The sequence below is a fragment of the Dunckerocampus dactyliophorus genome, chromosome 1 (genome assembly GCF_027744805.1).
Source record: "Dunckerocampus dactyliophorus isolate RoL2022-P2 chromosome 1, RoL_Ddac_1.1, whole genome shotgun sequence".
Lineage (NCBI taxonomy): Eukaryota > Metazoa > Chordata > Actinopteri > Syngnathiformes > Syngnathidae > Dunckerocampus > Dunckerocampus dactyliophorus.
The window spans coordinates 48,726,223-48,738,993 of record NC_072819.1 but is presented as its reverse complement, the minus strand read 5'-3'; the positions used below and the strand labels follow the sequence as shown (position 1 = coordinate 48,738,993).

At 41.8% G+C, this 12,771-nt stretch overlaps 1 protein-coding gene across 15 annotated transcripts in view; it reads left to right on the top strand.

Moving 5' to 3' along the window:
* Positions 1 to 12,771, top strand: part of LOC129181687 (peripheral plasma membrane protein CASK-like) — a 41,093-nt gene that overhangs the window by 16,583 nt on the left and 11,739 nt on the right. For 13 of the 15 annotated variants that reach the window (XM_054777254.1, XM_054777201.1, XM_054777217.1 and 10 more), the window contains exons 6-15: positions 300 to 402; positions 493 to 668; positions 2,723 to 2,845; positions 2,916 to 2,999; positions 3,111 to 3,210; positions 7,198 to 7,215; positions 7,914 to 8,035; positions 9,722 to 9,799; positions 9,897 to 9,977; positions 12,499 to 12,687. In XM_054777254.1, the coding sequence (XP_054633229.1) occupies positions 300 to 402; positions 493 to 668; positions 2,723 to 2,845; positions 2,916 to 2,999; positions 3,111 to 3,210; positions 7,198 to 7,215; positions 7,914 to 8,035; positions 9,722 to 9,799; positions 9,897 to 9,977; positions 12,499 to 12,687 (1,074 nt within the window). The remainder of the gene's footprint in view (positions 1 to 299; positions 403 to 492; positions 669 to 2,722; positions 2,846 to 2,915; positions 3,000 to 3,110; positions 3,211 to 7,197; positions 7,216 to 7,913; positions 8,036 to 9,721; positions 9,800 to 9,896; positions 9,978 to 12,498; positions 12,688 to 12,771) is intronic. The other 2 variants (XM_054777226.1, XM_054777315.1) reach the window with 1 other exon arrangement.

The window sequence follows — 12,771 nt, the reverse complement described above, 5'->3', positions numbered from 1 at the left end:
GACTGAAGTCTGTGCCCTCCTTTATTTTCTCTCTGTCTCTCTCTCTCTCGCTCTGAAAAACTGGAGATAATCTGCATGCAATTATGTAAATGTCACATTTTTGTGAAACCTCTTAAAGAATGCTGATTGTCTCCACTTCAATAATTTATTGACTTAATTTAATTTAGTTTAAGTTTAATTTCCAATACAGAATGATGGTGGTGCGTAACAGCAACTTTAACAAAATATTGTCAATGTTCTAAAGTGTAGTATTACTAAATGTAACAAATGAATGCTCCCGTGTGTTTGTCCGTGTGTAGCCTCACTGTGTGCTGCTAGCCTCGAAGGAGAATTCTGCTCCAGTCAAGCTGGGAGGCTTTGGAGTGGCGATACAGCTTGGAGAGTCGGGGCTGGTTGCTGGAGGTATACTGACATTGTAAACTTCTTTCTTCTTTATCCTGTCACTTTTGACAAATGCTTCTCGAAGCTCACATCTAGCTGTGCTCTTTTCAGGTCGTGTCGGCACTCCCCACTTCATGGCTCCAGAAGTTGTCAAGAGAGAGCCATATGGCAAACCAGTGGACGTGTGGGGATGTGGGGTTATCCTTTTCATCCTTCTGTCTGGCTGCCTGCCTTTCTACGGCACAAAGGATCGCCTTTTTGAGGCCATCATTAAGGGCAAATACAAGGTAGGTATTTTTTCTGTGGGCCCCTGATGGATGAGGGTATTTTGCCTGTGAGAGTAGAGTACGCAGACTGAGATGATGGTGGTGATTATTTCCCCCACATGACTAATCTGTGGCAGATGCAATCACAACAGGATGTCTAGTTTCTTCCGGGAAACCAGTTGCCCGTACCCCTTTTCCATTGTGACAGTTCCATTGCTGGTTTCCACACTTCCACCACTTTGCTGATCTTCAGTGGCCACCAGCAGAACCACAGCCAGAATAAAATGGTCCTTGAGCCCTGTATACATATGCCATGTAGAATGGCAGGTAGAGCATTTAGTTATGAGGCCCCTCTGTTACGGAACCATCTCCCTAACTCAATCCGGGGGGCAGACACCCGATCTCAACCTAACCGATCGAGACAGACGGCCGTGCCATGGAGCCTGTCTCAATTCAAACTTCGACCTTAAATCACTGAAGATGGTACATTTGTATAATCCCTCCCTGGAAAAAGAACGGTACAAATAAGTCAACATTAACATGACATCGAGTGAGTATGTGAATTTCTTACTGCAACTGTAGTAGACTGCGTTCCAAATTATTATGCAAATACGATTTTAGTGTCATAAACTTAAAATGTTTTGTTTTTCAATGAAATTAATGGATTGCATTGTGTCTTGGGGCCCTTTGGATGACTGATATCAATCTCGGATAACTGTCATCATTAGTTTGCCAGGTGAGCTCAATTAAAGGAGGATGTTCCATCCTATTAATCATGCCACAGATTTCAAGCAATATGGGAAAGAAACAAGATCTCTGCTGACAAAAAAGCGTCAAATATTGCAATGCCAGGGATAAGGCATGAAAACATTCACAAATTCACAAAAACCTTCGTACAGTGAAGAAATTTGTGGCTGATTGAAATGACAGCCGGGATTGTGCTGATAAAGGCATCAAGAGAAAGGTTTCTGCCATAAAAATGTATTGAATGAAGAGAGCACCTGCTAAAAAGCCATTACAAAGCATCAAACAGGTATTTGAAGGTGCTGGTGCCTCTGAAGTCCCATGAACCTCAAGGATTCTCCAGAGGCTAGCAGTTCTGCATGAACCTACTATTAAGCCACCCCTAACCAATACTCACAAGCAGAAACGCTTGCAGTGGGCCAACAAATACATGGAGATGTATTTTCAGACAATCCTGTTTACTGACGAGGGCCGTGCAACCTTGGGTGGTCCGGATGGATGAAATAGAGGATGGCCAGCATATCTCAACAAGGCTGTGATGTCAGCAAGGAGGTGGCTGAGTCATGTTTTGGATTTTAATGATTGGGAGAGAGCTCGTAGGCCCTTTATGGTCATTGAAGGTGTGAAAATGATCTCAGCAAAGTACAGTACATCTCATGATGCAAAGAATACCTACCTCTCTGTCATTGGCTGTTATGGCATAAAAGGAGAGAAACTCATGGTTTGGAACCTATGGAGCATCGTCAGTCAAAAAGTCTGAGGTTGGGAGGCAGATCACAACGAAACAGCAGCCATGGGAGGCTATTCTGACATCTTGCAAAGAAATTCAAGCGGAAACACTCCAAAAACTCCCAAGTTCAATGTAGGAATTGTGAAGGTTATATCAAAGAAGGGATCTTATGTTAACATGTAACTTGGCCTGTTAAAATGTTAAATAAATATGTATCAATAAATATCAATAAATGACCATTTTCGGTTCTTAACAACCAGTGAAATGCTTTGCAACTCTGTTGTGCATAATAATGTGGAATATAGTGTTATCATTGGGAGGTTTTTTCAATAACATTCAAATTGTACTTGATGACTGTAATTTATATTGACTATTTAGCAAAATCAGAGAACAATATATGTTGCATAATAATTTGGAACACAGTGTATATGATTTATACGTTACATATTTACTGAAACTCTACTTTCAACATTTCTCAACAGTTTATAGCTTCTTAAGTAGTTTAGGAGGACAAGCTTTGCACTATTCTTCATTCTAAACGTGACACCAACAACAGCTCCAATGGCAATGCTTGTGTGTGTGTGTGTGTGTGTGAGAACAGATGAACCCACGTCAGTGGGCCCACATCTCAGAGAGTGCCAAAGACCTGGTGAGGCGTATGCTGATGCTAGACCCTGCAGAGAGGATCACTGTTTACGAGGCTCTCAACCATCCTTGGCTGAAGGCAAGATTGCACACTTTGAGACGTGGTTATGTCACGGGTGCACGCGCTAATGCTGTTTGTACTGGCATAGGAAAGGGACAGGTACGCCTACAAGATCCACCTGCCTGAAACGGTGGAACAGCTGAGAAAATTCAACGCAAGGAGGAAGTTGAAGGTCAGCACCTTGTTGAGAGTAGCCCTCTGTGTCAGTGATGAGGAGTGAATGTGTCCAGTCTTCTCCACTGGCCCTTTCCAAGCTTTGCCGTCTCTCATCACTGTGTGCCAGGGTGCAGTGCTGGCTGCTGTATCAAGTCACAAGTTTAATTCCTACTACGGAGACCCTCCTGAGGAACTACATGACTTTTCAGAAGACCCAACCTCCTCAGGTGAATGTTCTAAGACTGCTTTTTTTTTTTTTTTTTTTTTTTAGAGGATAGGCATTTTCTTCGGGTTTTACAATCTTATTGTTTTAGCCAGGAACATTTACATGCACAGTCCTTATAAGTGATATTTATGTACTGTAAGCGAATTTCAGCCAATTTCAAGGCAGTTCCTTCAATGCCAATAAAACAATAAAATGTGAGGGTCCATCGTAGCAAGGCCAGTATGCAGCCAAGACTTTTGTCTGAGGCAAAAGGGAAGTTGTAACTTTTACGAGCGCTGTCTCTGTGCTATGATGCATTCCAAGTCATCAAATACATCTTTGTTGTGTAAAAAGTGCCAACTGCTTTTTAAAGAAAGTGATCACAGGCTGTCTGGGTAGATCTTCCTGTTTCTGTGGCATCTGATATCAGCCTCACAAACCAGTCTCAGCAAGAAGTCTCACTTCCTTCTAAAAGACAGCTGCAGGGTGCACACACACACACACACCAGTAACACATGCAATTAACACAGTATTAGCAGCGTTTTATTTTTTAATTTTTAAAATATGAAATGCTCATTAAGATGTCCGATTCATCAGCTGGAGACAGGTTCTACTTTGCTGAATGTGGAGCCAAATATTCCTCCATGCAGTCGGGCACGGTTTGCTGAGTCATCCAGTGGCGCTTCCTGGTTCCTGGTCGGTCGTTGTAGTCGGCGGTCCCAGACATTCTGCTGGCCTTAGTGCATGATTGCAGAATCTTCCTAGCCTATTAATAGGCTGTGCTGCTTCTGCTGATTGTTAGTTTTCCTCTCTGCTGCTGCCGCTGCTCTTCCTATCATCTTTACTCTGTATTCATATACAGACCCTTTCCAAAAAATTAGAATGTCATGGAAAAGTTGTTTAATTTCCATAATTCCATTCAAAAAGTTAAACTTTCATAGATTATAGATTCAGGGCCCACAGTTTAAATGATTTCAAGTATTTATTTGTTTATTTTTACATATTTTGGGCTTCCAGCTCATTAAACCCACGAAAACAGGAATTCAAAAAATTAGAATACTGTGAAGAAATCAGCCCAAATTTTGCAGGGCATGAATTGAACTGAGTGTCACACACTAATCACCTCTAAAGTCAAATCACCTGCACAGGCTTCCCCAGGTGTCATTAAATTGCTTCAGTTTGGTTCAATTGTCTCAGTTGGGTTCAATATGGGGAAGACTGCAGACATGACAACTGGCCAGAAGACCATTATTGATACCCTCCATAGGATCGGTAAGCCACAAAAGTTCATAGCTAAGGAGGCTGGTTGTTCACAGAGTGCTGTGTCCAAGCATATCAATGGAAAGTCTAGAGGAAGGGCAAAATGTGGCAGGAGAAGATGCACCAGCAAAAGAGATGACCGTGGGCTTCAGCGGATTATCAAACAGGGAAGATTCAAGAATCTGGCAGAGATCCAGAAAGAGTGGAATGAGTCGGGAGTCACAGCTTCAAAAACCACCACATTCAGACGCATCCGGGAGATGGGCTACAACTGTCGGGTTCCTCGGGTCAAGCCACTTCTGAACCTGAGCCAACGTAGGAAGCGTCTCCACTGGGCCAAGGAGAAGAAGGACTGGACTGTTGGCCAATGGTCCAAGGTCCTCTTTTTCCATGAAAGTAAAGTGTGCCTTTCATTTGGGAATCAAGGTCCAAGGGTTTGGAGGAAGACGGGTGAGGAACAGAATCCAAGCTGCCTGAGGTCCAGTGTGAAATATCCACAGTCCGTCATGATTTGGGGTGCAATGTCCGGAGCAGGTGTTGGTAAACTCTGCTTTCTTAAATCCAAGGTCACCGCAACAGTCTACCAGAATGTTTTAGAGGACTTCATGATTCCTTCTGCTGAGGATCTGTATGGAGATGCAGATTTCATCTTCCAGCAGGACCTGGCCCCTGCCCATACCGCCAGAAGCACCAAAACCTGGTTTGATGCCCATGCCATCACAGTGCTTGACTGGCCAGCCAACTCACCGGACCTAAACCCCATTGAGAATCTATGGGGTATTCTCAAGAGGAAAATGAGGGGCGTCAGACCCAACAACAAAGAAGAGCTGATTCCCAGCCAAGTATTGAAGATTGACATATCGTTTTGAAAGTACCATATTTTGATTGATTTGATGTGATCCTAATTTCTTTCTTTTTTTTTCCTGCAAAAACTGAGACGTAAATGGTGATTTCTTCACAGTATTCAAATTTTTTGAATTCCTGTTTTCGTGGGTTTTATGAGCTGGAAGCCCAAATTACATAAAAATAAACAAATAAACACTTGAAATCGTTTAAATTGTGTTCTTGATAAATTCCAGTCTGGTTTTAGATTCCGACATAGCACTGAGTCGACGCTGTTAAAGGTGCACAATGACATTGCCCTGTCTGTTGATGCTGGGAATCCTGCTGTGTTGGTGCTGCTGGACCTCACAGCGGCCTTTGATACAGTTGACCATGCAGTCCTTGTATCCCGCCTAGAGCGCTGTGTCGGTATCCAAGGCATTGCTCTCCAGTGGTTTAGGTCATACCTGGCTAATAGGAGCTTCTCCGTTATGATCGGTGACCTCTGCTCCTCCCATGCGTCCCTCTCGTGCAGGGTGCCACAGGGATCCATCCTTGGCCCTGTTCTGTTTTCTCTGTATTTATTACCCCTGGGTTCAATTTTGGAAAGACATAATTTGTCTTTTCATCTCTATGCTGACGACCTGCAGATATATCTGCCTATTAGACCCACTGACAATACTGCTCCCACTAGGCTGCTCGATTGTATTACTGACGTAAAGCAGTGGCTGGATCAGAACTTTCTACATTTAAATGACAGCAAAACAGAGTGTATTTTATTTGGTATGTCACCAACATTACACACTGTTGCAGCGAATTTCATCTCTCTGGCCCCCTTTTTTAAACCTGATGTCAAAAATCTTGGGGTCATATTCGATAGTGGACTTAAATTCGACAAACAGATTAGCTCTGTCATTAGGACGAGCTTCTTTCAGCTCCGTCTTCTGGCTAAAGTGAAGCCTTTTTTAGGTCAGCAGGATCTTGAGAAAGCGATCCATGCTTTCATCAGCACAAGACTGGACTACTGCAACGCACTTTACGTTGGCCTGAGCCAGACCTCAATTTCGCATCTGCAGTTGGTCCAGAACGCTGCTGCCCGGTTTTTAACAAACACGCCCAGACGTGAGCACATCACCCCGGTGCTGTCATCACTCCACTGGCTTCCAGTTCGTTTTAGAATCGATTTTAAAATTTTAGTATTTGTTTTTAATGCCATTAACGGCCTTGCTCCGTCGTACTTGTCGGAGCTTTTAACTATCCGCAATCACGGCAGGGCCCTCCGTTCCTCGGGACAGCTTCTGTTAGAAGTCCCACGGGCAAAATACAAACAGTGGGGCGAACGCTGTTTCTCCGTCGCTGCTCCCAGACTGTGGAACAAACTGCCCACTGACATTCGCACCACTACTGAAGTCGGCCTTTTTAAATCGAAATTGAAAACTCATTTTTTTAGACAGGCGTTCAACACCGACTAGGGCGGTCTTGTATTTTATGCATTTTTAGTTCTTGTTGACTCCCATTTTATGTACTTTTAAAGGCTTTTAGCACTCTGCAGCACTGAAGCATTTTCTTATAGAGTTTTTATTCTGTGTTTACTTTGTGTTTATGTTTTATGCTGTGTTCTTATGTTTTGTCTTATTGTGAAGCACTTTGGGAGCCCGTGGGCTATTGTAAAGCGCTATATAAATAAACTTTGATTGATTGATTGATTGACATCGTTTAAATTGTGGCCCTGAATCTATAATCTATGAAAGTTTAACTTTTTGAATGGAATTATGGAAATTAAACAACTTTTCCATGACATCCTAATTTTTTGGAAAGGGTCTGTACATCGACTTTAAACTTTTCTGTCTTTTGTGAAGTCAATCTGTGGCTGTGTATCTTTTCTCTAATGTCTGTCTCTCTATTTTTTCTGCTGCATTGCTCCTAGGACTGCTCGCTGCAGAAAGTATGTATTCCCCTTCCCCCCGATCTTTTGACCCTTGATGCGTGATATCCTCATGTGTCCCGTCACTGGCTTTTTAGTTGCATTAGCGTTAGATAATGTAGGGCCCTGTCGTTTGTGTCCCCCTCTGTCTCTTTTCCTTTTTAAGAAATGCTTCGATGAAGTGTGTGCATTTCTTCAGTATTTATCTCCTTGAGATGAGGACAATCAAACATGTATAACAAAAATGACAAGTAAAAAAAACACAACTCAGAGCAAAATGACAATAGGGCTGTTGGATTACATTGTAAACATACTTTCAGGTATGTTAGCCAACTGTGTGAAAGTGAACCATCCTCTTGACTGTATGACTTTGTGAACTGACTTTCTTCCGATGTCATATTGATACCACTGCCACTGTTTCTCTGGTTTTGCTGCATGCGCGGGCGATGCAGCAGGTACTTGGGGTTAAATCGTTTCGGAATGTTTACCTTTTTGTGTGTCTTGTTGTTGGTGATGGTGACTTTGCCTGTAGTGTGATTGTGTTTGTCCTCTTTTCCTGTTTGTTGTGTAATTGTTTTTGTGGGTACATGTGCCATGATCAGTGTTTGCATTTTGTGCAGTGTTAAGTGTTTGCAGGGATGGCTCTGTGTACTTGTCAGAGTGTGTGCAGTACAGTTTATCTTTGAGCGACCGACTTTCTTTGCATTTTTCTTCCAAAGGGGCAGTATCGCAGGTTTTGGATAGCCTTGAAGAGATTCATGCTTTGACGGACTGTAGCGAGAAAGATATGGACTTTCTCCACAGTGTATTCCAGGATCAGCATCTCCACACCCTGTTGGATGTGAGTATACCTTCCGACTTCTGTCCCGTATAGACCAAAATGGCAGATTGACAGTGACTTGCGGTCAGGGGAGGCAGGATTGACAATGAAAAAAGCCTGTCAGAATGGCACACCCCCCCCCTCCCCCCCCCCCCAAAAAAAACAAAAAAACAAATAATAACATGAAATATTAATACAGTAATCCTTTATCACGGTTAATTGCTTCCAGACCCGACCACGTTAAGTGAATTTTGGCAAAGTAGGATTTCGTATTTGTAGTGGTTATATTTTTGTAGTTAGAGGATAGAAAACCAGTTTACGACCTTCTGAATACGGTTTCAACTCGGGATGGTCCGATCGATCCGATCGGCCCATTGCCGTAAAAACAAGCATGTGATCAGCCGTTCAAAGCCACAAAAAAATCACATGCCGTGCTGCGGCAAACACTAAATGTGTGCTGTGTCAAGTAGGGTTGCCAACACCCATATCGAGCCACACAGCCAGATCTAAAACACAAATGTTTCGTAATTTTCAGTAAGCCTGGATAAAAGAGGACGGTGTATTTATATTTTATTGTTAGTCTATTGCTACTCTTTTTGTGTAAAATGAAGTGGATTATCTTACAATTCTTCGAGTAAATTGAAGTAATTGATAAGCCAACTGTGTTGCCGTTATTTTGATGAAATGATGGCAAATTTTTAATGAACATACCAAGAATCAAGTTAATTTTTTTGTCTCTCCTGTGAGGTTATGCTTTTTTCTGACAGCATTTTACCACATCATATGGAACTGTGACACAAATTAGACGATGACGTCCTCCAGCGACTTCTAGGACAGCCAATGGCTACTTTTCTTACTGAAAAGTTTGCAACAGTGGCGGCAGCTACAGTAGCTAAGCTCTAGCTAGGCTAGCTAGCTAGAGTGATCCGTGTAGCTTCTTGTCTTCGGAGTCCAAATGTGATTTTTTATTTTTTTTTTTCTTCCCCACAGTGACATTTTGTTTTTAAAACAAACAAGCAGTGCGGTTATTTCGGAGCTTGTTTTTGTCCCAAGGGAAAGCTACAAAGGGGATATCACGTTCATCTGGTTCAGCTGTCACTGAACAATTTGGCTTTCTTGTTGTCATTATGTTAATTATGTCTTGTCCTCAAAACACTATCTGTGTGTGGTTGATATTGAAAGATAATTATTTTTATTATTTTATTATGTAAACTTCATCTTAACTAAAAAAATAAATTGAACAATTTACTTCCCACGTATTCGTATTACAGTACTCCAGTGACGTTGAGGCTTCAGAGTTGAGTTTTAGTTTGGTACGGGTTATTATTGTGTCTGTCGTGAGATAATTCAAACCTGAAATAAAAGCCGGTTGTTCCGGTGATCAAGTCTGGTACTTGTGTCTCACCACACATTACAGTAATATTACTAATAATGAGGGACCAGTGTAGAATGTTACTTATCATCAATATTACATTTTTAAATGCATTTTCTGAATGCCTTATATTTGTATTTTAGCTAATTTTGCAGTTTTTATGCTTGAAAACGCTTAATTTAAGCAGAAAATACCAAACATTTGCTTAAATATGCATTTTTTAAATATTTGTTTTGACTACTAATAGGCCGTATTCAACCATGAAACAGCATGATTTATTAATTTATATATTTTTTGAAAAGTGTGGCTTAAATGTGCTGCTGTTTGTGTTGCAGTTGTATGACAAAATCAACACCAGGTCATCTCCACAGATTCGAAATCCTTCCAGTGATGGAGTGCAGCGAGCCAAAGAAGTAAGCTTCATGCAAGCCTCAAATGATGAACATGAACATGTTGTTGTGTGTCTTGGTGTCAGCGCTATTAATCACGGCTTTATCATTTCCTCTGCAGGTACTGGAAACAATCTCCTGTTATCCAGACAACGCAGAGGCGAAGGAGCTGAGGAGGATCCTTACACAGCCACACTTCATGGTGACACACAAACACACACATACAGTGGCGTGAATAAGTGTTTGCCCTCTTCCTGAGTCCTTATTGGTTTGCATGTTTACACACTTAAATGTTTCAGATCATCAAACAAATTTAAATATTAGTCAACGACAACACAACTGAACATGAAATGCAGTTTAAAAAAAAATATATATATAAAAAAAAAAAATATATATATATATATATATATATATATATATATAACTAAGGGAGAAAGAAATCCAAACTACATGACCCTGTGTGAAAAAGTGATTGCCCCTCCCTGTTAAAACATAACTTAAGTGAGATTAATTAATTAACGTTGAAAAGGTTATAAAGCCATTTCCAAAGCTGTGGGACTCTAGCAAACTACAGTGAGAGCCATTATCCACAAATGGCCAAAACATGGAACAGTGGTGAACCTTCCCAGGAGTGGCCGACCAACCAAAATGACCCCAAGAGCGCCGCCACAACTCATCTAAGAGGTCAAAAAACACAAGACAACAACATCCAAAGAACTGCAGGCTTCACTTGCCTCAGTTAAGGTCAGTGTTCATGACTTCACCATAAGAAAGACGCTGGGCAAAAACAGCCTGCATGGCAGAGTTCCAAGACCAAAACCACTGCTGAACAAAAAAAAAAGTAAGGCTTGTTTCAATTTTGCCAGAAAACATCTTGATGATCCCCAAGACCTTTGGGAAAATACTCTGTGGTTTGATGAGACAAAAGTTAAACTTTTTGGAAGGTGTGTCCCATTACATCTGATGTAAAAGTAACACCACATTTCAGAAAAAGAACATCATACCAACAGTAAAATATGGTGGTGGTAGTGTGATGGTTGGGGGCTGTTTTGCTGCTTCAAGACCTGGAAGACTTGCTGTGATAAATGGAAGCATGAATTCTGCTGAAGGAGAATGTTCGGCCATCTGTTGGTGATCTCAAGCTGAAAGCAACTTGGGTTCTGCAGAAGGACAATGATCCAAAACACACCAGCAAGTCCACCTCTGAATGGCTGAAGAACAACAAAACAAAGACTTTGGAGTGGCCTAGTCAAAGTCCTGACCTGAATTCTATTGAGATGCTGTGGCATGACCTTAAAAAGGCGCTTCATGCTCGAAAAGCCTCCAATGTGGCTGAATGACAACAATTCTGCAAAGATAAGTGGGACAAAATTTGTTCCACAACGCTGGAAGAGACTCATTGCAAGTTGATTGCAGTTGTTGCTGCTAAGGGGGGCACAGCCAGTTATTAGGTTTAGGGGGCAATCACTTTTTCACACAGGGCCATGTTGCTTTGGATTATTGTATTTTATTATTATTATTTTTATTTTCCTTAATAATAAAAAAAAACTGCATTTAAAAACTGCATAATAGATAATGTAGGACCCTGTTGTTTATCGTTTGCATCTATCTATATCTATTTAAAAACTGCATTTTGTGTTCAGTGTTGCTGTCATTGACTAATGTTTAAATTTGTTTGATGATCTGAAACATTTAAATGTGACAAACATGCAAAAAAATAAGACATCATCTTTTAATATGATTGACAGGTGTCATTATTATTTGCTTTGTGTGTGCGTGCGGCCGTGCATGTAGTTACAAGCTGTTGTGTCAGAAGTAAGGGGCTGTTAAGAATCCGTATAACTCTTCTGGCCGCAAAGCTGCTTAGCACCTGAGCTGCGTGATCGAGGTTAGGAGTAGAAACGCGTGGAGACAGAAGTCATGACAGAAAGTCTATTGTCGAGTGGATTGTTTCATCTGACGGGCCTCTCGGCTGAAACACAACCGGGGAAAATATTATGGACTGACTCAGAGGATGAAGACTGAGGCACGAGGGTTTCATGTTGAAGGTGGGCTATTTTTTATAATCTTTCTGTGCTGCAGTGTTTCATGGAATGCATAGCTGAAAGTTTGTAGGTTATTGTGTGAATGCTTATCAAGCATTCACACATGTCATTTATTTTTGATTTAAGGTCCAAACAGTTAAGTGTTTCCGTTTGTTTGAAGTACACTATTGTGACACACTTTTGGTCTGGTTTTATCCAATTAGCCCACATTGCCTTGTGGTCTCAGGCACACTACTTGTTTCACACATGCTGGCGTAATACGTAATCCTGCTGTATAGTTCTGGCAAGTGCTCCAGAGTGTTTCATCAGATTTGGAGTTGTCAGCTTTCCTTGAGTATGCAAGTTAGAAATTCATTGTTGATTGTTTGCACATAAACAATCGCTTTCTTCTTTCACGTTCATGTTTGTCTAAACTGAAATGCTTTAAAAAGAGGCAGCAGCAAGCATGCTGCTGTACCGACGGGCACATGTGAGCACTTGGCTACGGCAGCCACTGTAGTAGACGTGTTTGTAAAAACATACAATGGGTCAGTGACATGTTGAGTGGCCTCGGAGGATTAGTGTAAGCCACACTCTTTAAAGCCCTCCACTGACACACATACTGTAATGGTGCATGTGCTGTTCTTTAGCTCAGCATTAATGCTTTTAGTGTGACCGGGTTTCCGTGTTGGCACTCAGGCTCTGCTGCAGACCCACGATGTGGTGGCCCATGAAGTTTACAGCGACGAGGCGCTGAGGGTGACCCCGCCGCCGACTTCCCCTTACCTGAACGGAGACTCGCCAGACAGCACCAACGGTGACATGGACCTTGAGAACGTTACCAGAGTTCGCCTAGTGCAGTTCCAGAAGAACACAGACGAGGCCATGGTGTGCAGATACACACACACACACACACACACACACACACACAAAAACACCTGATATGAAAGCATCGTAAAAGTAAAATGACAA